General features: G+C 40.4%; 1 protein-coding gene across 5 annotated transcripts in view; it reads right to left on the reverse strand.

Moving 5' to 3' along the window:
- Positions 1-6,188: 6,188 nt before the first annotated feature.
- Positions 6,189-25,866, reverse strand: part of prkcaa (protein kinase C, alpha, a) — a 213,890-nt gene continuing 194,212 nt past the window's right edge. For 3 of the 5 annotated variants that reach the window (XM_049568332.1, XM_049568341.1, XM_049568314.1), the window contains one exon: positions 6,189-13,004. In XM_049568332.1, the coding sequence (XP_049424289.1) occupies positions 12,840-13,004 (165 nt within the window). In that variant the 3' untranslated portion in view covers positions 6,189-12,839. Of the gene's footprint in view, positions 13,005-23,983; positions 24,005-25,866 lie in introns of all 5 variants that reach the window. The other 2 variants (XM_049568323.1, XM_049568305.1) reach the window with 1 other exon arrangement.

Below are 25,866 nucleotides of genomic sequence, written 5' to 3' on the forward strand. Positions count from 1 at the left end.
CAAACACAAATGGTTCCCGTGCCCCACCCGTACCCTACCGCTCACCCTACTCTGACTTTTGCCGCCTTAACTTTCGTCCTTGTCCTGCCCAAACGCCAGATTTCGATGACTTCAGAGTGAGACCGTGCTCTAACATCATATTATGCATGCATACTCTTATTGTGACGGCCCACCTGCAGATAGAGACATGACATAGAATGCTTTTCAATGTTGGTGATATTCATTCAATGTGCAAAACAAGAAAAAGCATGTTGGCCAATTCTGATAACCCCATTTAAAGCCAATATCTGCCGATACCGATGGCTTGCCAATATTATTATGCAACTCTAAAAAAGGAAACACAAAAACACCACAAAGAGACACAAAACCACAGAGATGCATAATGACTACAAGGACGTGGTGGGGCCTGTGGCATGTCTGTGCCCACGGGCCCATTGTCTCCTAATCCAGCCTTGCTCATAATGCGTGCTGGAACAAGATTTGGTTTCTAGCCAGGCAAAGCTGCCAGCTCCCAAAAAGTCACAATCACTTTTCTGTACAAAATTCTATTTTTTCATCGGCACATGCAACCAGCTTTCAAGTGCGATAGTAACTCAGGAAAGCTGTGTACTTTCTAATAAAAAACAAAAATGGGCTGCGGTAGGAAGACACCACATAATGAGCTTTCACACTTACTCTGATGAGAAGCCTTTTTGGCAGTCTCTGCTTTTTTTTTCATAAATTTTATTTCCTCACATTCTTCTCTTATGTTTCTACCCCTTTAAATTGGCTTCCCCAGCTGAGACACAAACTGTGGTTTTGTTTTGATTTTTTCATGCCATGCCTTCAAACACCAAAGGGAATATTCTGCCAAAGAAAAAGAGCCTTCAGCAGAATCATTCAGGGGTTTCTGTTCTTTTTTTGTATTACCACCCCTCAATAAATGACATCAGTGTAACATCTGGTTCATACTTCATGTGGAAACAGATGTGTAATAGTCTGTCACATGTTTCTGCATGAGGTCAGGGACCTTGTGTAATGGCAGAAAACAGTGGCCGGACAGATGAAGGATGTAGCCTACATATTTAATAAACCCAGCTGAAATTTATGTTTAATGTGACAGGTTCATGATAGCATCTGGTCACATGTTCAGGACGGCACAGATTTACAGACATTCTGAGCTGCTAAATTCAGCACGAACCCTCTATCGACTTTCATTCAGTCATTTAGGAGCATCTGGTGAATCCTGTGTGACTAACCGCCACATTCTGTTCCCGACTGATCATATAGTCAGCTTGGCTCTGACTTGGACTCTCACATAACCCCTGACTGACCTAACAGGAAGGCAATCGGGACCATCATATCCCATTTTGCATCACCTGTGTCTTCTCTCAGAAGCTTATGTCTCACGCATTTCATCATATACTGTTAGATGTATTCTCCCTTCTGCTTCCTCCACTTTTAATTTATTGTTTAACTATACATGTTAGGCAATCAGTATTCTTTAAATGGGCTGGTTGTCCATTTCCTTTGAAAGACGAATATACAGATTTGATTTGAAGGAGTACATCGATTGTAAGGAACAAAACATATATAGGTAACAAGCCCCCTCAAGTTTAGGGGACACTCATGGGTATCCACAGAACCACTTCAAGGGATCCCTCGTCAAAATGTAGCCAAAATTCGGTGTGTTATTAGCCCCCTTTCTGACAAACTATGGCAACTTGGATGGTACCAATGGATGCCTTATGTAGTCCTGTTTTACAAGATACCACCAGCGGCACTGGCTTTCTTCTCCCAGTAATCAAAGCCAGAAGCAAAACTTAGGCCCAATCCCATTTCTACCCCTCTCTTGGTATTGAGTGCCCTCGTTTGCGAGATAACCCTTGATGAGGGAAGTGAGAAATATTAGGGTAGAGATCTTTCCCTAAGAAATGAGACACCACTTCATGCAAATTGGTGTGGCCGACGTGCAGGCATACGTCACGCATAGTAGCGACGCAATGAAAATGCCGTCTCCAGCGCTTGTGTTGTGGCGTGTGCTATGTTTATTCTTCTCCGTCTGATGAATCAACGGAGAAGAAATGCTGAAAACAGGAGTCGCCTACGACGTCTTCTAGTTCTGATCGATTTTGTTCGGGTAAGTTGATTTGTTTAAATATTTTGACGCTGTGTTCAACCGAGTTGCTGATGAGTTTACGCTAGTCCAACCATCTGTTGTATGTATAGCCTACATTCCGATCGTACAGTAACAAATTGTTTTCCAAAACTTGCCGAAGTTGCTGACTTCGCAAGGTGTTCTGGGAAATTTCATTTTCCACTTCGTTGAAAACGTGGGTCGCAGCTCCCTTGGAATCTAGGGCAGGTTTTAAATGTTGGAAACCACTTCCACTACCTCAATTCTGTTTTGGGACACCAGTAGCCTAAACGTGAACACGCACAACCAAGTGCAAGTGGGTATTTCTAGGGGAAGAGTGGGTATTGGGACAGGTCCTTAGTCTCCTGCTGGCTGAGTGAACACTAACAGCAATCATGAACTTCCCTGGCATCCTTCAGGTATTTGGGAAATACTAAGCCCCTGCTGACCAGAGCAAAGTGAAGTGAGCATAAGGCTTTAAAAATGAAATATGATAATCTGCCCATGATATTGAACTATATACAGAACAAAGCATGTCTCCTAGTTTGCTGTCACTGAGCTTCAATACCTTCTGGAAGAAAGAGTGGAGACAAATTTGTATGTTTATTGTTTGATTTAGGAGCCAGAAACCTTGTAAATTAGGCTCTCTTGTCTACAAGAACGTGGACTCAATTTGGAAAACATAAATCATTCAGTCAGCTTCTGTGAAACAACACGGCTTAATCATTATTCACAAAGATGCTAATGTGTATCAGACTGTAAAGATAATGCATCTGTTTTACTTAAGGCCAGAGCTGCTCTCATAACAGCACAATATGTTTATATACGATTTACCTCAAACTGTTTCATAACAGATGAAGATGTGTGTGCATGCACGTCCGTGCATTTGTCTACTTGTGTAATAGAGGGAGAATGAGAGAAACCAGTGGACTGAAACATGTAAGGTGTTAAACAAAAGCTCGCACGCCAGCTGGTTCCACAGTCAACACACTGCAGGGCGTTCTCTAATCACATGGCAAGCATGCATTGTATGAAAACACGTGAAGGAATGAACACAAATTTAATAATGTTGTACAGTTTGTGCCCGCATTACAGCAATATTACATCTCAGGGGAGAAGAAGCCCAGTTTTAAATCTAATTAATTAATGAGATACAGTTGGACTGACTCTTTTCCTAATGCAGTATGTCACATTTAAGTTAAGTATGGGCTTACAGGCTTGTTTGACATTCAAGGACAGTGTAGCAAGGGTTGGTAAGTTTGTAAAACAGCCACAGTGATACACCAGTGTCTGTTGTAAAACCTCTCTCTATCACTCTGAAGCACCATTTAGGACACTGGCCACCTGCCAATGAGGAACTATAGTAATTATGGGCCCCTGTTTAAGAAAACATCAGGAAGATAGATGAAAGCTATCAAGGGAGTTGTTAAGAGTCTGGGGATATGTATAGTGGCTGCAGTTTCGTGACTAACAAGATAGAAGAGAGTCCAAACTGGAGGAGAGGTCAAGGTTGGAGAAGTTAATGGAAAACTTTTCAGTGATCAATACAATAATGGGGAACAGCGGTAAGAACGGCAGACTGTATTTACCTGTCTTTTCTTAGTTTATTTCCTCCTAAAGTTAGCATTTGCACCTTTATACCTCTGTTATGTTAATCTTGTACTGTGGAAAAGAAGTAGAAGGATGCTATTTATGAGAAAAAGTAAAGATGTTACATTATAATCTATTCAGAAGCAAAGCAGGGGGTGGCTTCTGGGGCTCCAGTGCCGAATGTTTTCTCACAGGAAATCTGGTATAATTGAGTAAATGTGGTTCTGTTGAGTGTTGAAGACCACATTCACTTGTTGGGGATCCTTTTTTGTAACAAGAGCAACCCAGACTGTTGTGGCATGGATTCAAGTGTATCAGATTTGTGAGCTAACGCACGTACTGTGAACAGTGTAGGGTAACAAAAATAGATTTCAAGATTAGTAATGCTGTTTACTCCAGTGTTATGTAACTTAAGAAATAGTAACATCTAACAAGTTCTGCCTCTTTCTAGGTGGCAGGAGTGAAAATTAGTCATGCTCAACATTTGTTGTGTTACGGTGTCAGAATGATGAAGAGAGTTGGAGAACAATTAAAAATAGTGGGCTCTACAGAATCATTGTTTTCCCCTTGGCAACTATCATGTTTTTCCCAAATGATGCACAGATGTTAAAGCATTCCGTTACCTCAAATGGCTTGATAAATACTGCATATAGTTGGGAAGAAAATCTCCCTGACATACCACTGGTCCCCCAAGGTTTCAGGCTGAGCATCAGGCTCTGCCCCTGAATCTACCGCTCCTAATGTAGTTGAAGCACTTTTTTGGCTGCTTGTTGTGACAGGTATTTAGTTAGGCTAGTCTCCTAAAAACTAAGTTAATCCTTGAGGGGATAGTTTGGATCTTTTGTATTGGGATTGTATAAGGTACATACCCATTGTTAGTGTATTACCTAACATGAAAGTCAATCTGCACCATCCCACTTTGGAGAAGGAGGCTTAAGTGTGACACAGACGCTGAGCAATGTACTGCTGTGAAGGGGTCAGCGACAATAAGTATTTTAGCCGCCGTAAAAAAGTTGATATCAGTTTAACTGTATGCTACATTTAGAACATTTTCACAGCTTTACCTTAGCATCAGACAAAAAATTCTGGTGGGAAACTAAAGTTGTTATATCCTCTCTTCAAAGCCAGGCTCCACTGAGAAAACAGGGATTTAACATTACTGAACACAGGAGCTGCTGGTCTACCGCTGCCTCAATCAGTTATGTTGTTTGTGATACTTGTGACTTTGGTGTTTTATAGAGTTAGTTCAGATTTAGTAATAAATAAATAAAGTCACATAATAATACAAATTAACTAACTGATCAAGACAGTAGTAGACCAGCAGCTTTTATGTTCAGTGAGCCAAAATGGAGTCTGGTGACTTTGACGCGAGCAAAGACGAGGAACTGAGGTCTGTCTGACGCAAAAAGGTAAAGTGATGAAAACACTACTATTTAGGTGGGACTTTTTTTAAGTGGCTAAAATATGTTTTGCTGATGCCTCCATCCACAGCAGCACTCCTGCCACTTCTCCAAACTAGGGGCACAAACTGGATAAGTACCCCATACAACCCCTACATTGTCAATCTGAACTATCCCTTTAAATAGCCTCCACATAAACCCTCTCCTTGCTTCAAAGGAAAGCCCCAGCTGTGCTCACACAGCCTGAAATGTGGCAGAGATCTCCCTGTGTCAGTCAAACAACCAGGCTGTGATGCTCCTTCTTCTGACAGCAGTGAGTGCTACACTATTGTCTTCCATCACTAACACCCCTCAGCCTTCACCAGGATTCAAGCGCAGCCATCCAACTAATAAAGAACCCTGGAACATACACTGAGTTGACAAACAACCCCCCCCCCCCACCCCCCACCCCCACATACACATACACACACATCTCTGCGTATGTATAGTCAAAGGAAAGCACACGCATACACCCCCATATGCACATCATTATATATGATCATAATGATGCATAAACACCCACACCTATGACAACTGATCTAGATGGACATGTAGGATGAGATATGCCTACCACTGAACATAGGGCAACATACTACTCCTGTAAGAGGCACACATGAACACAGAATACATGCAGGCGTGTTGAAATGAAGAAGTCGGGGGAGGCTCAGCTTTCTTTGATCAAGTTTTGTGTGTCACAACAACAACAAAAAAACTGTTTTAATAATGGTAATATTTTTGCTTATGCATGCACTGTACAAGATAAAAATGAAATCCTGCCAGTGTCTCCACCAAGCAACATTGTATGTGTGTATTATTTACATTTTTTTTTTTTAGTGACGTTGTTTTGTCTTTTTGAATCAGAAAACCTGACAGGTGTCACTGACACAACTCTTAAAATAGATCAACACGCACCTTTCCCACTGAAGGAGAAACTCAAAGTCTGCACCAAGACTGTTGCATAGGAGAGTCACAATCTGTGTTATAATTTCCTGGCCATAACCCCCCCCCCCCCCCCCAAAAAAAAAAAAACATTTGCAGAAGTGTTGGATCTCATTTTCCTTTTTTTTATTTGCATTATCATACATTAGGTACAAATGACACAATCAGTTACAAGGTAAGTAGCTCAGACTCATTTTAAAGGTTTCAGGCTGACAGGGGAAGAAAACAAACATACACCATTTTGCAAAATACAATATATTCTTTCTTTTACAGTCTATGTAGATATCTACTGTAAGTCATTTATGTACAAAGACAGGGGTGCTGAGAGAATAAATGAACAAAGAGAGGCGAGTTAGAGACCATGTTACTGTATGGGTTACGGGATAAGGCATTCCTGCACATTGTTGATCCTGTGCTCTGGTACGGCCAAAAAGATGGCAGTTCACCTCAACTCTCTCATTACACAGTGGACAGAACACAGCGGAGAGTGATGACTGACTACGAAGGATAGACGTTACACAAGATTTATCTAAAGCAAACCTGAAAGGAGTACTGTACGAAATGCCAATCAAAAAAAACCCTCTTTCTTAAAACCTTCCATTTAAGATAAAACATAGTCAGACAGTTACTTCATCATCTTCTGGACATCCTGATCAGTTAAAAACAAAAAGGTAAGGACATCAAACAGAATGTAAACAAAGTAAAACTCTTTTCCCATGGGGCACTGGGGGGACTCAGTAGAGAAAAGGAAAAGGTGGAATTGATGCCAACTGTGTAAATCGCACGAGAAAAATCAACCGCTTTCCTGACCTGACGGGATTTAAAGGGTGAAAAGGACGAGCGTGCTGTCGATAAGATGATGGATTGACTTGGCCCAGGCACTGAGGAAGGAGGAACAGGCGGAGTGAAAGAGGGGCGTACAAGAGACGACGAGGGAGGGGCGGTTCGATGTGACGAGGCACAGGGGTCGTCCTTCAAACAAGCCATCATCATCATCTATCTTTTCGTTCATTTAACTATAAACCCCATCAATCACCCGTCCATTGTTCCTTCACTCCCCAAAGATCATCAATTGATATTGTCGATACAGATATTAATTAACTCACTACATCATTCAGTCATTAATAGGCACAGGGAGGTAAAGGTGAAGCAAGCAGACACGGGAGGATAAGTCAAGTTGTGACTGTAAAGGTTACTGGCGTCAGACAAAAAAAAGTTCTTAGTTTGTGATGTACTGACCAGATGATGGAGCATTTGTGTGAACAAAGCGTGCAGAACGTTTTTATTGTAACATTTATTCACATTCATTCATTTGTAAGATGTGCTGAAACACTAAAAAATGAAGTATAAACAGAATGAATTGACTTTGACAATGGATTTAAAGATACAGGAAGTGGTGAAAAGGTATGAAGTAAACACGGAGTAGAAAGTTTAGATCAGAGCTGGATTATGGAGATTAAGAACACGATGTACAGTATATCTGTTCAAGTTGGGAAAGGCACACAAGGGGAGAGTAAGTAATCTTTTTTTCATGCCCACACTGACTGTGACGTTTTGAAAACATTATTAAGAAGAAAGAAGTTTGGGAAGCAAGTAATCAGAGATTCTATTAAAGGGATGGATCTATTAAGTCAGCACATACAGAGGTGCAAGTGAGGCTCGGACGAGGGCAAGAGTGTTGCTGAGTAAACTCTAAGTATGTACAAGGAATATTTTCTCTCACTTCTGTGGAATTCACTGTAGGTGTTAAATCAAAATGCTCCACAAGTTGAAATGTTATTTTTTTCCTGGACACAACTCTGCCCAAGGCTACACAGGCAGGAAAATCTAGTGCCGTATATGATGAGTCGTTTATCAAACTGACTGGCATCGTAAAGCGTACTGACACAATGTGCACTGGTATACTCATGGCAGCATGCTATATGGTTTGTGGCCAACAGAGTGTACAGCAGGTGTGGCTTCAGGCGGGTCTCGACCCACGCTGGGAGAAGCTGCCACAAATAAGAAGTCATCCATGTGACTACAGCTAGTGCAACGCTGCTATTGTCGGGTTCTGGCATTTTCCAGGTTTGGCACATGCAAAAGGTTATATACTATAGGAAACACGGCAGGAGAGAGCACACTTCTTAGAAAAACATGGAGAAAACCGTACAAACGCTTCAACAGTTCCTATATCAATCAGATATGTGTTTTCTAATGTGATATATCTTTTGAAACATTCCTGAATTTCTGAGCAGAAGCTAGAGAAACAGAACTGACAACACTGACAGCAACTTACAACAGCAAAAGCATAAGAAACAAAAGTTTTACAAAGTGACAAAAACACAACATTAAGATTACAACATAAACCCCATTCATGAGACACTAAAGAGCGAGTGGTCCCACTGGTCTAGCAACTAGCAGTGCGTCTCAGTCACAACTGACCACAGATCTGGATTCAGTGTTCCACATCGCCCTAAAAGGGTAAAGCCAAAGGAACCAGGGGCCATATGTATATATATATATATATCAAGCTTCTACAGGAAAGAGCACTGATCTAGAACCAGGGACATTGTCTCAGGAAAGTCTTTTAAAAATTGTTTTAGTATCTATTTAGATTAATAAACTAAACCTCTACTCTATGTTCTTTAGCCCCTGTGATCTGCATTCTTTTGGCAAAAATCACTTGTTCCTTGCTCTTACTTTCACAAATAGTTTACAAATCTGCCTGAGCATTAGGACTAAGGTGTTTCATTACTGTAGCAGGACTGTGTCATTGAAACTTTGCTTGTGATTGGTGTGCAGCATAGTTACAAAATCCTGCAATCACCTCTCAAAGAGTCTAGCTGGTCTAAGATCAGCACTCTTAAAGGGTGACATCAGCATTTTTCAACCTGGGACCTGTTTTCCAATGTTTTGTGCTGAAGTGATTGATGTGAATATTAATTTTTTAAATTGGTCCAGTATTGATAAAGAGGGCTGCAGTCAGCAGCCGCGCAATGCACACAATGTTACCAGATGGGGCAATTGTGCACCATTATTGTACATCCTTTAAAAGAGGTTATTTTTGCCACAGACAGACTCAGATTGTCATTGTAAGTGTCTGAAGTGTCTCTTAGCCTTTGGCTTGATCTGGTCTGTTGGTGAATGTGTTTAAGTCTTACTCAAGGAAAAGTATTGTTCTGAAATCTCATGAGATGTGACTTGTTGCAGGAAGAAAACATTAGAAACGCAACATTGAAAATCTTTTGAATAAAACACTGAGCTACCTTTTCTGTACTCCAACACAACGCACTATTCCCTCTCATTCGCATTTCCACCATTGTCTTCCTGCAACAACTCACGTCTTGTAAGATTTCAGAGCGAGACTGCTCCTTGAGCTAGACTTAAGACACAATAACAAACAGACCAGATCAAGACAAAGGTAAAGAGACACTTCAGACATTTACAATAACAATCTGAGCCTGTCTGTGGCAAAAATAAACACTTCACTGGACGTACAGTGATGTTGAATAATTGTCCCATCTGGTTATACTGTGGACATGGTACTCTCTTAATGCAGGACCAAATTCAAAAGTCCTTGTTTGCATCAGCCACTTAGAAACAAAAACATGGAAAAATAGGTTCCAGGTTGAAAAATGCCAACGTTATCCTTTAAGGTACCGGACTGTGGTGTGTACTAGCCATGTTAAATTTAGCCGGTCTAGCGCTATGGTTACAGTTATAGTCCACCTTAAATCTGTGTTTTTGGTGTCATTAACCTCCCATATAGGTTTGTCCAGGCCTGCAAGCTGAAGGTGGGTTTGTTTGTCTAGGTGAAGACTGAGATGAATATTTTCATATAAAAAAAAAAACGTTTGAAATCAAACTTTAATGTTTTGACACTTTTTTTTTTTTTTGTGGAAAACTTTCAGTAAAAATCTGTCATTATTTTAATCCATTTAAAGTCAACCATGAATCTAAGCTAACCATGGGCATTATTCTTCAAAAAGGAAAAAACCCGTACAAACTTCCAAGACCACAAGGGGTGACTTTTACCACTAAAGTTAGATTTTGAGTGGAGTATCACTCTGAGGTCGTACTGTAACTCGTTTATAATTACTAGCATGCAGCCTTTAGCGGATCACGTGCATGAATGATGCCTACCAACAGCATGCAGATACAGCGGGACAGTCAACAGCCAGACACGCATCCAATCAACACACAATTTGCAGTCATTGTTTATGAATAAAGAAAATAAAAGCTTTGATAAATCTGCCAAAACAAGTAGAAGAGATATATTTCACAACTTGCTCACTCTGGACTCTTAAAGACATCCAGCTGTTACAAAGTTGATCTGCACTGGGTTACTTTCTTCATTGTTTATTTTTTTTTTCTTTTTTACACATACAAATATTGGTTTTATATAATTAATGTAATAAAAGCACATTCAGGTGTTGGTATAAAAACTGTAACTTGCTATACTCTTTTTAAATAACTCATGATTATTTACAAAGGAGTTATGCACTGATAGTAGATGCATTAAAATATCAATCTGATCTAATGGAAAAATATGTATGAGATCACAAAAGAAGAGGAGATTAAAAACTAATCTATTTTTAAAGACATTAAAGAAATTAAAAGGGGTGCAAAAATAAGTGATTTAACTCAGAATTATTGTGTTGACAGACTCCTAATGAGGGATGTGTTAGTTTTTAGGACAACAAAGCACTGGCAAAATGTATACGTGTGTTTTTGTTGAGACATTTATGACTAATGGGAGGATTTGTAGTTCTGGGTGTATCATGGGACAGAGACAGTGGTTCACACTGACTAATGTTAAAACATGACAAACTGTAAATGTTTTAGGGTTGATTTTTTTTTTTTTTTTTTTTTTTGAACTGAAGGAAGATATAAGAATGTCCTACCACTGCCCACATACTAAACTGATAACTGTGTGTCCACATAGTGTCCACAAAATTATTGACAAGAGAAGTATACAATCTGCAGCTTCAGTAAGGGCCAGAAAATTGGTGTGTGAATTGTAACTGTTAGGGCTGGGCAATATATTGATATTATATCAATGTTTTGATATGAGACTAGATATCATCAGATTTTGGATACCGTATCGTAAGTGTTGTCTTTTCCTTGTTTTAAAGGCTGCATTACAGTAAAGTGATGCCATCTTCTGAACTGACCAGACCATTCTAGCTGTTTGCTTTTATTCACTTAGCCATTATACCCACATTACTTTTGATATTCATCAAAAATCTCATTGTGTAAATATTTTGGGAAATCTGTCCAGGTCCACATCTTTGAAGCAGCCCACTTTACCGAGTTTAAATTGACTGATTCGTCTGGTATCGTGACATGAGACATCAGTTTCTCGGTTAATATAAAAGACAATCAATGTGTGCAGTGGGAGGACTCGATTAGCCAATTAGTACCATAGGTGGGGCTAACTCGCTGTCAATCTACTGTTAAGCATTGTCAAGTGGTGCTCCACAACTACGAAGGCTACAGACAAGATAGACACTGCTATCAACGCTACTCTAAATTGACTGTCTTCTCAATATCACCTGATATTGTAGTTTTCTTTCCTTTACTACTCAAAACCCTGGCAAAACAGGTATGTTGGCATGGCTACACATCAGTGTGGACTTAAAATGATGTAATACTCAGACTGATATATTGCCTCGAGTGATTGGTGAGGGAAAATCGTATCTCCCTCCCCCACAGAAATCAGTTAAATGTCAGACTGAAAATGGAAACAGAGTTTAATCAGCTGACAATTCTGTCTGGTGTCAGGCAACCTTACAATATTGTCGTAATATCGTTATCAAAGTATTTGGTCAAAAATATCATGACAAGTGATTTTCTCCATATTGCCCAGCCCTGAGAGCAGGTAAAACAGGGTAATAACTGTTAAGCTAACAAGCTAAGTTTTGATAGATTGGAATCAAACCTGATGCACTTTCATACCTATGTGTCTCACATATTTGCATTTTTACAGGCTGCATATTTTCTATAATTACACAACTGTTCAATCTTGAGTTGATTTGCTACGCACACTGGAAGTTGAGACTGGCTAGAATCATATTTGACTTAAAGAGAATTGTATACCTTCACCATCAACAGGGGAAACAAACTGTAAACATGATACAGGAAAGATTGAATCACAAGGTGCTGTTTCAGCGCCTGCACTGCCTGTCCTTCATATTTGGCTGTAGTCTACGCTGCCTAATGTGAGTGGTTCTGAGGTCATCACATTATATCTACGGTATACTGGAAACAAACTGTGACCCACCAACTAGATATGTAGACCATAATGTTTATCTATTCAGATTTGTAAGCATTAAAACCTTTTCCAGGACCATACGTCTTTAATATTCTCTTGCTTATATTATATACAGCCATTATTCTCTAAATGTCATTATATAGTGGCATAGATAACTAAAGCCTGACACCCTTCTGTCTCAGTGCCTCCAATTATGGAAAACCTTCAATACTAATTGCCGCGATAAGGAAGGGCATCCTTGTCTACAGTACATGCTCATCATAAAACTAAAGGAAATCATTTCTTTTGATGGCTGAGGATCTAATCTATATAATGTATACTGGCAAATATATTGTACAGAACAATTATGCATGCCCTACAATGCTGCTTGCGAATAAATCCAATACATAAAGGTTTACAGTGGGCCTTGATCAAGTTGTGGTCAGATGTTAGGTTGACGGTTGCTTTGCGTGGGTGGCAGTGAACAGGGAGGTTCTTCAGGGACGCTTCCCCATCCTTCTCATATGCTGTTTATGAGCGACGGGTGTACAAACTGTGGGTTGATGAAAGAGAACCCTGCAAACTCGGCCTGGTCGATGTTGGCGATAACCAGCTCATCTGGCGGTGTGAGCTGGGGCTGGGTTCGTGTAAAGAACTTGTCAAAGTTCTCTGCTCCTTTGCCACACTGTAGAAAAGAGAGACAGGAGAAGGAAAAGTTAGACATAAGGTATGTAAAAATAACATGAGAAGTGCAAGCAGACCGACAAAACAGAACAGACACAAAAAAACTGGAGCGCTGGCAGAAGTTTGTGTGCGCATGGCAATTCTGTGAAGGCAAGAAACGTTCAGCAGTTTTCAACTTCTTGGAACTTTTGACAAATCAGCCCAAAGCACAGGACACGCATTATCATTAAACATCATTAAACAGTCACCATACATCCTTTGTATGGTGGCTCTGACAGTCAAAACACAACCACATTTCAGAAAACACAACAGCATTTCAAAAACAAAAACAAGATTTCACGAAACACAACCACATTTCAGAAAGCACAGTCACATTTCAAAAAACAATATTCACAAAACACATTTTACAAAACAGCATTTCTCAAAACAAAGTTGAATTTTCACAAAATACGACATGATTTGTGAGATGTAATGTTTTCTGAAATGTTGCTGTGTTTTGTGAAATAGGATTGTGTTTTTTGAAATGTGGTTGTGTTGTGTAAAATGTAGTTTTGTTTTCCAAAATGTTGTTGTGTTTTCTGAAATGTGGTTGTGTTTTATGAAAAATTTTGTTTTCTGAAATGTTTTTCTAAAATGTTTTGGTTCTGTAAAATGTGTTTTCTGAAAAGTTGTTGAGTGACGTGTGATTGTGTTTGGTGGAATGTGGTTGTGTTTTGTAAAATGTAATTTTGTTTTCTGAAATGTGCCTTGTGAAATGTTGTTTTCTGAAATGCATTTCCTGTAATGTGTTTTCTGAAATGTGCTTTGTAAAATGTAGCTTTGTTTTCCAAAATGCTGTTGTGTTTTCTACAATGTTGTATTTTGTGAAATGTGGTTGTTTTATGGAAAATTCTGTTTTCTGAAATATGTTTCCTGTAATTGTTCTCTGAAATGTTGTTTTCTGAAATTTTGTTTTTTTCTGAGATTTGTTTTCTGTAATGTGTTTTCTGAAATATTGTTGTGTTTTATGAAAGTGATTGTGTTTTGTGAATTTTTTGTTTCATGAAAAGTGGTTGTGTTTTGTGAAATATGTTTGTGCTTTCTGAATATTGTTGTGTTTTCTGAAACAATGTTTTTTGAAAAGTTGTTTTCTGAAATTTTGTTGTGTTTTGTGAAATGTCGTTGTGTTTTGACCCCAGAGCCACCATTTCATTGTCATCACCACTGACATTGCTAAATGAAATCACACTGGGCTGTGCAACTAGACAATGTGCATGGACAATTACAACAAGCAACATTTGTGATTGTTCCCACATCAACCTGTTGTCTAATCAAACTGCATCTTCACCTGCCCCCCTGACCTACATAAAACACCTGATCCCCCACTTTCCCCACTGCTACATGCAGTAGGAGGTCAACAAAATTACATGCTCTACATCTCATTCACCTGAATCACAATGCACCCTTCTGAATACCAAAGCAACATTGACGCAGCTGTGGAACAGCAATGCAGTTTCCAGTAAACAAAGGCCCAGGATTGATTCTATGAAGGAAATGGTGTCAGGACCTCTGCAAAGAAGCACGTTGTGTTTGGTCTGACCTCATAACCTGCTGTGATGCAGCTCCTTTATCTTGGCTCAGAGGTTATTTGTACGTACTTTTTGTGCAGTTGACTCTCAAAGCTCATTATGATACAGAAGAAGGACATGATTCCTTGAACAAAAATAGCAACAGCATCAAGATGCATCAGGCTCACAAAAGGGTTAATTAGCGTGTTCATAAGAGGAAGGTAAGTGTTGAACAGGCGACATCAAAAGAGTTTTCATGTTTGTGTGATGAGAGAATAATCAAATGAAATCAAAGACATGGAAACACATCATGTCAAATGGTGGATGAATTAGCACTTAAGAGAATTTCTCAGCAAAGGAAGATCATGTGCATGTTCGTGGATGCGCATCTCAATTTGTTGCTCTAATGATATTCCCCCTGACTGAGGCGAATCGAACTTGACATGTAGCTTTAAAGATAAAAAGAAATGCTTTTAAGTGTTCTTTGAATAGTGAGTAATTAAATTGTGTTAGTACTGCAGGTGCAAATTTCTGTGACAGTAAAGGTGCAATTTTGAAGATTACTGAGATTTGCGTTTACATTACTTATGTGCTCAGACCAGAGCAGAAGAACATATTGCACGGCTCAGTCACTTCCTATGATGCACACACAACCAGTTCCTGTTAAAAAAAACACACCAATGTCTGTATTATAGGCTTTCTGTCTAATAACCATTTCCATCATGACTAGAGGACCAGAGAACATGCAAACCAACTGTTTGATCTCTCTCCAAGCTAATCTTGTTTATGGTGCTGTATATTTGCATGCAGTGATGCAGTTACCAGTCGGTATCCTCTTTGGATAAGCTTTTATAGAGAATCTGCTCAGGAGGTGTACTCTCTAAAACAAGATTGCAAGCATGCCTTGGTACCTACCTTTCTTTTAAAAACAAACAGGATGAGTTCATTAATATGATCATGATGTATGTCAGCCCCAACCACACCTAGCACTAGTGTCATCAAATCTAAACCTGCATTAGCACTGTCTTTTTAACTTATGGCCACAAACTTCTAAAAATCAGTCAACCTGGACTTTGCACTCTCTCTCGGGGACAGAAAACTTTAAAGAAGACTTATTGTCCTTACTTTTTTTAGGTTCATATTTGTATTTCGGGTTTATACATAAACATGTTTACATGCTGTAATGGTCCCAAACAACTTTATTTCCCTCCTACTATCTTCATCACCCTCTGTCGCCCCCCCAACAGTCAGTCTTCTGTATCACTGCATCCCTCCACCGTCATTGCAGCCGTGAAAATTACTGTAATAGAGAAAAGTATCACTTTCTGGGGTCTGCCCATTGGTCCGACAGCTTATTATTCCGACAACCCATTGGTCCGACATCCCATTGTTCCGAAGTCCCGTTGTTCCGAAATCATCACGATGCCCTGTGGTTAAGGTCTGGTTAGGTTTAGGCACAAAAACCACTTGGTTAGGGTCAGGAAAAGATCATGGTGTGGGTTAAAATGAAAAACAAAGTGGCAGACATATAAGCCCTGAGCCTGCCTGCCTCGGGCCTTTCCCAGCTGACCCAGAGCCGGTCGCGGGGCACCATCAAGGCAGAAATACGCCCGCCGGGAGCCGTTCAGCACCGCGGAGAGCTCCCAACACAACCCGGACCCCAGAGTTAATAACAGGAGGTTATGGTGTTTCATTCTCTCCTCTCTATGACACTTGTGTCTCGACCAGTAGCCTACTGTTGTTGCGTCTACTGATCCCCTATGGTACATAAATACAGTATAGCCTAGTATAATCACATATCGGAACAACGGGATGTCGGACTAATGGGCTGTCGGACCAATGACATGGACCCCACTTTCTACCATGAAAAGTCAACAATAAAAGCTTCAGATCACAACCAGACATGTTCCAGCAGGTATATGATCCAAAATCATGGCGAAAGGAACAACATCAGGGACCAAGACAACATGTTTCCCTGATGTTAGCATGTAGCTAACATGTAGCAGCGTAGGCTATGTAATGTAAACACGAGCAGTGAAATGCCTGGAGTAGATGACCATATAAAGAAATCTGTCACAAGTTGATGTCAGCTTGTCTCGGAAGTGGAATTAAAACATTGGAAACAGAGTATTCAGAATGGTCTGAAGGTTGGTCTGAGGTTTTTGCTCACAGGGATTACTTTTACATACATTTACCTCATTATTTAAAACTTTTGGCAGGTTTAAATGAAAATCTGACATTGTAACATTGTATATATGACCGAAAATAAGGAAACCCTTATTTGGTTCCTTCTAAGTAGTAATACATAATGTTCACTTTACACATTTGAGGGCGTGCTACGCAATGGCATCAACATAAAATTGCTGCAAATTATCATCTAGATGTGGTGTGTTACACCAGTGACTCTCCCCCTTAGTCTACAACTGGCTAACCTACAAAAAACATTATGCAAGTGTCCTCCATGAATCAAATCAACTTGTAATATGTCATTAGGGAACAGCAGATAAAGTACTTCTTTTAAGTTATTCTACTGTCTTAACTGCAGAAGGACTGAGAAGAAATGGAGCAGTGGAAAAGACAAAGAGCAAGCCCATAAGAAAGACAGTGGGGCTGTACATATCATCTTTCTCTGTCCTCATCAGTGAGTCCACCTACACACTGGGCTCACCTAAGTGGATGCATGCATTTGCAAAACACACACAATCATACATCCAAATATGCACACACACATACTTTATCCTAAGACCCAGTGCACAACCTTAACATTCATGTTCCCTTTCTGAGCCACTGTTCTGCAGCTGGCTGTCAGAACAACCGACTCTGTGAAGCCAAATGCCACGGGGCTCTGATACAGGGCTTGAATAGAAAGAGAGCAGGATGGCAACCATAGCACCTTTGGCACTGTTGCCATAGAAATAAACACTGGTGCATTAAACTCAAACTGTTGCTGTGACTGCTGAGGCAATATTTCGCCAAACATGAAGTTTCACTGAAGTTTCAGGTTATATAAGCACAAAGTATAAAGCATTGAAAAGTAAGGTACTGAAAACGCAGCTTTTAGTTTTAATGTTTCTGATTTACCCTCTCTGTCCACTCTAGAAACATAAACAAGACTTGAAGGTTTATAAGTTTCCATTTTCCGACAATGACACTGGTGAATCTGTATACCCTTCTTTCGTCAAAAGCCTTTTAAAAAACAATCTTACCAATTTAGATACATTACCATGTTGGAGGTTTCTCGCTGAGCTTATTTGCTTGATATTTTCAGCTAATTGGTGATTTTTGCTCACATAAAACTGATGACAGAATATTAACGCCAATTAAACTTTTTCATGAAAGGAGAGATTTATTGTCATTTATTTAGCCAAGTTTGACTTTTGCTTCAACCATCATGTTTACTTCTTCAAAACAACCCAGCAGATATCACTCTCCAACATCTGTCCCTCTTCTGGATAAGTAAGAAGTAATATTAGCACTGACTGAACACAAAATGAAAAACCATTTAAGCTGGGCATACACTAAATGATTTTAGAAAGGTTGTTAAATTCCAACTCCTACTGTATGAGTAAATTGTCTGCAATGTGAAGTCAATATTCATGATTTATGTGCTCACACTATATGGTCCGATCGTCAAGCCACAATCTAAGTGCTCATACTGTATATGTAAAATAGACAATAAAATGACCTAATGGCCCCTGTAGACCGTTCTGGCTATTAACAATTGTCAATAAAGATGTGTCTGAAAGCTCCTGGGCAGTTAGAGATTTGTTTGCTAGTGGTGATCTGTAATGTTACACCAGTATGGTTCACAAATCCAATATTTCTCTTGGCAATTGACAGATTTCTCAATCAAAGACGCGAGGTAAGCTGTTGCCACAGATTGACTAACCTGGCCTCCATATATTCCGTCCATATGATGAGTTGTGTTACTATGGCACTTTCAGACGCTTTGTTTGCCTATTTGCGCAGGCACAGTGAGAAACTGACCTTGGAGAATTGACTCCTAACTTTGCTTCAACTATGCAAGAGCCTGACGATGGCCAACCAAAATTTTGGACACATTAAGATATTCATTCAGACATACACTGACCTGTCGATCGCAGTTAGTTGGGCCATGATCGGCCCTTTACTGCCCCTGTACACTGCACAGCAAACAAGGCCTGATGAAGCTGAAATTCCATCTGACTCAAAAAAATCAGGTCAGAAACACGCTCAAATTGTACTGTTACAGTACAGATTTTTTATCTAGAACAGGAAAACAGCCAGTACCACTGTAAACCTCCTCTTATGATGATTTGTTTAAAAAGAAAGTGTGAAAAGGACATTTTTAGAGTTGCCATGAAACATAATGTCACATTGATTTTTTTCAGTCCTTTCCAATCAGTTTAAATTGTTGGTACATAACTTCATGACCAACTGTGACCTGGCTTTGAAACTCTTGACTAACTTGTGACTAATTGGCCTTATCCACTGCTGCCCTACATTCACGGACAAGACATGGAAGTGTGTGTGTGCATGTTTGTGTTTTATGTGAGTGTCAGTGTGCCTGTGTGTGCCAGCAGCGGCTTGTGTGTCAGTCTTTGTGTGTTTAGAAATGTCTGGCTGCATTTGTCAAGCAAGCACAGTGTGGTATAACAGTACAGACATTTCTATATTTACTTTCGTCTTTTTTTTTTTTTTTTTTATTGGTGAGGCAAGACAACACACGTCAGGTGATTTAACAGAAGTGAACACAGCAGAACATAAAAACATTGAGACACAGACATTTCTAAAGTGCATGTGTGTGTGTGAGGTTTTTATAAATGTCTTCCCATGACTATTGTCACTGACAGGTGAGGTCCACTCCAAGCCACTACCACCCTGTCAGAGCAGATAGAAGACAGGATATACACTTTAAAATGTGTTTGTGTGTCTCCGAAGGTACTCTCTCTTTCCCACATAGCAGGTACCTGATGGGTAGTCTCCAGCATCCTTCAACTGCTGTGTCTCTCCTTCTCTCCTATCCTTGTCTTCTTCTATCCATCACTGACCACCTGTCGCTCAAGCGAAGTGACACATTTTTCACTCCGACTTCCACCGACAATTGCCAGCACTGAGATGTGCCTTTTTTGGATCACAGTACAGTTACTCCTTGTGACACCGGGCCTCTGTTCTCAAGTGATATTCCTACCAGTGTGTAAAGCGAAGCATATGTAGAGTGGAGCTTCAGCTGGCAAACTGGCAGAGCTGTCTTTGGAATTTTTTGTCAAATGTGGTTCAACGCGGTCTTTTTTAAGGTCAAGACGCGCCAAACCGATGTCAAAGAACCAGTGCTGACGAAGAACGGCCGTTGCATTGCCTAACATCACCTGTGTCTCGGCCAAAAAGTTGAACTTGAAGACGAGGCAAAGACTACAGGCCAACAGCCAACTAGCATATACACTTTGCACCTGCATGAGAGCAAGTAACTTTCAACACCAGCAGACTGTGGTAGTCTGTATTTCTCATCAAAAAAGGAAGCCGAAAGGCCAACGGCTAGTCGATGCTAGTTAGCCAGTTGGCACATCAACAACACAACCTGATGGTTACAAATTAGATTTAACAAAAACAATTATGAACCGGTTCTGCTAAAGAGCTCAATGGCTAAAAAGAATCATCCTACCCTAATATAACAAGTGTGTTTCAATCTCACGCCTTCTTAACTTTAGCTGTTTGTTTGATATCCTCTCTTCTGTTCTCTTCACGTCCACGAAGCTGAACTGCCAATCAGAGTATTTCACTCTCTACCAGCTCAGACTGATTCAACATGCTGAATCTGCCAAAAACTGCTGGACAGGGGCCAACTAGCGGCAACAGTGCGGGACATACCACAAAAGCTAGGGCGACAGACACTCACTGACGGCCCAACGCTGCCCAACAGCCGACATGTGGCTTGGTGTGTCAGGGCCCTAACAGAGAGGTTGTGGGACTTAGCATTTTGTATTTGCTTCTCACAGTACTGAGTGCTGAAAGTAAAAAAAAAAAAAAAAAAATTCTGTTTTGTGTGCAAGAGTGTCCTGGACCTTGAATACACTAGAAAGTATTTTATAAGAGCTGCTCTTATAAGATAAAAAAAAAGCTAAAAAGATTATCCCAGCAAGAACAAAACCAGAAAATGAGATTATGAACTATGGTCATGAAAATCTGCCCCACTGCCTTTGTGATATTTCCAGAAACATATAAACTAAACGCTGGTCTTACATCTCCTATTTTCTCATGGTGAGATTCAGCCAACCCTTATGGGGTGAGACCAAAGCTATTATGCTGTTGATACATCCTCCCATACACGGTGACACAGTGTCCTACATGGGTTTTTGACCTACTTTCTCTCATCTTTAATCTCCCCCCCTCTCTCTCCACACACACAGACGCGCACGCCTCTGCACTCAAGCATATTAAAAGAACACTCAGCTACTTAGGATGGTAAATGAGTGCCTGCCTCCAATAAGAGTTGTGCCATGACTCTCCCTCTGTCTCTACCTCCCTCTCTCTCTCTCTGAAGTCACTGGCATGAGAAGCTTTCTGTTCTTGTCATAATCTCCCGAACATCTTGCTTTGTTTTGATGAAATGTTTGCTTGTCGTCAGCAGCTCACAGCTCACAGAAGGGCATCAGTCATTTGTACTTAAGATATTATTGAACATTGAACAGAGAACAATACTTCATCTGCAGGGCAGAGTGGGGAAGTAACAAATTGCAATGCAGTATAGAATTTTAGTTTATTCCACATGTGCAGAAATGTTTTGCTGACTTCTATGGAATTTATCTACAACTAAAGTTTCACTGCTTTATTTTATTAATGTGTAATATGAGTAAACCACAGCACAGTTGTATCCATGGGGTATTGGTGCAGAGAGCTGAAGACTTAATTAGAACCTTCCATGAACATGACCACTTGTACTTTGGCTAAACACATGATCCAAAGAGTTGGACTACTAAGTAAACTAAAAAAAAGCTGATCAGAACATCATGGTTCGTTTTAAGCCAGTTTCACATTTACAAACTCCTGCGGCATCGATGCAGATGTAAAACTTCATACAAACATTTTCTGACAAACAATCTGTTGAGAAAGTAAATGCAGATTTAATGATAGCGATGATAGAAAATTCTCATGATCCCAAATTAGGGTCATGTGAAGATATGACTACACTTGAGTATTGCTATGCTATGTTTTGTGATACTTAACAGATTCTCAAAACACTGAATTGATTTTAATCAATGATTTACAGTCAAAGATTGGGGGCAGTAGTCCATTTTGTGTTGTGTTTAAGCCCAGTGGCAGGGCTGAAAAATGAAGCCAATGAGAAAGTGCCAAAAACTGCAGTTCTTTGAATGACCACTTGAGGGTGGCTCTGGAAGGCAGACAATCCCTATACATCCCCATGGTAAAATGCCCAACTTTACAGCAGAAATAAACATGTTTATGGCCTGGTGAAAAAAAATGGTTTTGGTCTCTGTAGCTAATTTCCCCATTTTTGACAACTGTACGGGGGTGAATTTCTATATAACTCACTCGTTAACATTTTATTAAGGCTTAAAGTTACACTTAATTAAGGGCGGGCTGCTTTGAGTGACAGGCTGTCTGCCAATAGTGTTCTCAGCTTCTTAGCCAGATCCACCCCTCGCTCCTCCACTGCACCAGCCTCTAGACCAAATGTGGTTGCCTCTGGCTTCAAAAAACCAAGATGGCGACAACAGAAATGCTGAACTCGAGGCTTCAAAACAGGACTCCATAAAGCCATAGGTGATGCTATGGTAGCTACATCCATTACTTTTTACAGTCTATGGTTTAAACTCCCAACTGCTAGATAGCAGTGTTGTAATCTAACTTAAGCCATTTGACTCTTCCACTCCAACGTAACAACACATCACTCGCGTAAACACAAAGAACAGGCCTACAAAATAGGAAGAGTCATAAAGCAGATCTATGTATCTATAGCTTCTAAAATTAGATTGGACAAAAACTTTAAATATCGCAATATACTGAATCGTGACCCCTGTATCAAGACATGTATTGGATCGCCAGACTCTTGCCAACACACAGCCCTACCCCAACTTTGAAAATAAATAATTAAATAGAAAAAATAACTACATAAACAAACTGAAAATGCTCCCTCTTATGTCCCGTAAGCTAAAAGAGGAAAGGCAGATATGCTCAGTCAAGTTGCAACAGTCTGTGCCTCTCATCTTCTTACAGCTACAGTGACTCACAAGTCATCCGTATTGCCTTCATTTTCTGTGTGTGTGTGTGTGTGTGTGTGTGTGTGTGTGTGTGTGTGTGTGTGTGTGTGTCTGTATCCCATCAGGCATGCGCATCCCTTCCTTGGACACTGTTCCAAGACTTCTGTGCAGTGACTAAGACCTCCCACTCTTTCTTGCCCTGACTCCCTCCCTTCATTCACTGCTCCCATCACTATCAATCAGCAGCTTCCTATTTGACCTACTTTCTCCATCTCTCTGCTCCCTTCAGCCATAAGGACGTTCGGCCATCCACAAGTGGTTGTAAAACGCGTGTGTTTTACTCACAAAATTTGCCTGATTTCACACCAACACTGCTCGCTGAGATGTGGCTGGCATTTAATCATGTGCTTGGTTTGTTACCTGCACGGTGACAGCATCCAGCACTGTAACTATGGATCAACTATGGAGCCTGCACTGACACTCATTCTACCACACACGCTTTGTCCTCTGTGCTGTCTGAAGCTCTGGTGCTATAAATACAGATGGTTTAAATGTCTCAGCTGGGTGCAGCCGGTGTATTGATTGCAATTCCACAGCTGTCACAGGCAGATGAAGTGAGATTGAGCAGGGATAGAACCACAAGGAAAGAAGAGGAGTGGATTAGAGAGACAGGGTTAGACCTTGTGAGGGGTGAGAGGGATGTTTATAATGATAGCCATTTGGTGGTAATGGACTCAGGAACAGCGCTGTATTACATGGCACAGTGAGATGGACATGATGGATCATTATGGAGCAGGTTACGGTGGTAACAGAGAGCATTCAACGATAGGTTCTTACTCTCTTTTCACCTCTCTCATCTTTCACCCTTATCTGCATCGGAACCAGACGCATGCAAGCATGCATTGTGCAAAAGGACATGCCCGTTTGCATGCATCCTCCTCCCTGCAACTTCGGCATGTGCAAATATACAAGCACAGAAGCTTTCCTCTCTCCCTCTGATCATCGATTACCCCTACTACACACATATGCAGCAAGTCGACACAGAGAGACGAGGCGTACATGCAAGGAAATCTTCCTCCCCTGCTTTTCTCAATCTCCGTTAACCTTCAGTTTCTTCAACCTTCCCACACGCGTACATTTGCTCACATACACACACAAAGCACACACAGCATTTCCAGGACACCCAGCATGTCCACTCAACGGGAGACTACATGGACAAAGAGGTCAGGATTCACCTTATTAGAGGAACTGGAGCCCTTGAGGGTTGAAACAGAAGAGAACTACAATATTTACACTGAATGTTTAAGACAGACAGACAGACACACACACACACACACACACACACACAAACTTATACATACACACAAGACACAAGTGACCTACTTCATCTCTGTTGCCTATTGCCTCCTGTCTATATAAGGCCTGTATGAGTCTGTGTGTGTATATATGGAGGAGACTGATGGAAAGACACGGGGAGAAAGTGTGTATGCTCTACATGATCATGTGTATCTCCAGAGACGTCAAAACTACCCCTCACTGTGCAGGAAAATGCAAGCTATATGAGATATGCATTCATAATAAATGGATGTTACATTAATTATACATTCAGATGAGAGGCTTTGAAATTATTTATGGCTCATATAACACAAGCCATAAGTAGCCTGCGCCTGCAGCTGTGTTCTGACTATACAAGAGTGTCATGTTAAGGCAGCATTATATTCCACATCAGACTGACTTCAGACTATGTTTAATGTAACAATTCTCTTTAATGAGCAAAGCCCCATTTAACTTTCTTTTTACTGCACACAATATGATAATTTTTCAAAACTGAATTATATAACACAGACTCTGGAATCACTTAAAATTCCGACATTCGTCTCAGAGTGGGTAGTGGACTACACTAATGGTATGACTTCCTTGTTGTGTCTCAGATTCTTCACATTCTCCAGCACTGTCAGAGACTCCTAATGGGAATGTTACAAAGGACTGCAGTCAGATTACATCAGCTGTCTCGACACACATGAATATATCCTGTATAATGCAGTCACCTTTGTATAACCTACTGTAATAACATAGGTCTGGTAAATTACAACAGTCATTTACTTTAAATCTCCAAACCATATTGGAGTGCCAACAATACATCTGTGACGCATGTGCTGGTAGATTACACTGTAGCCTCACAGAAGCCCTGACACACTACAGCAACCTGTTCTTGGTGCTCTGCCTCTTGATCCCCATCTCTCTCACCCCTTTTGCACAAAATGAGCAGATACAAAGCAAATGCATGGATGGATGGAAGGATGATTGTCGTATATCAAAGGTAACGATGCACCATCAACAGCAAAGATAAATTTCAGTGAAAGAAATACAGTATGGTCACTTCCTAATATCCACCATTGTACACCATCTATCTATCTATCTATCTATTCCCAACATGACATATACGACCTTTGGAGAGCACGCACTGTCGCAGTTTTAAACACGTGGCTAAGATTGTTAAACGTGTGTTTATTTGTTTTGCCACAAAATTACTTGGTTAGATTTGCAAAAGTAACATGGTTTAGGTTAAAATAAGTACTCTCTTATATTTTAAGTGACGTACACAGATTACCTTCTGTTACATACGTGACATTGCTTAGCTACGTTACATAACTGACATCAGTTTAGTAAGGTACATACTCGGAATAAGTCAATGTTGACTTTTGGTTCCACATGAGACATGAACAGCGGTCTCCTGGGTCAAAGTTCTGTGTTTGTTTGACCCATGTGTTCACCCAAACCTCCTCCCTTTGCAGACTTTGTCGCTTTTTATACTACCTCACCTGACTTCATCCTACACATCTGCCATTATTACTTTCATAACTACTACCATCACTAGAGGTAGCTGCCAAACAAAAAACATAAGTATGGGTCGGAATAAGCTGCCGGCACAGACGACCTATGTGGCTGTAATTCCATAGAGAATTACAAACCATCTTTGCTTTTTTGTCTTTGTCACCTGTTAGTACATTTTAAGGGCAGGGGCATTTTGCTGTAGCTCAGTGAGTTTTAAAAGTGCATGCCAAGGACTTGAAGTACACTCTCTTAACTTTGTTACATATCCTCTCCTGAATTTTTC

Source organism: Epinephelus fuscoguttatus, linkage group LG3, assembly GCF_011397635.1.
Source record: "Epinephelus fuscoguttatus linkage group LG3, E.fuscoguttatus.final_Chr_v1".
In the NCBI taxonomy this organism is placed as follows: Eukaryota; Metazoa; Chordata; class Actinopteri; order Perciformes; family Serranidae; genus Epinephelus; species Epinephelus fuscoguttatus.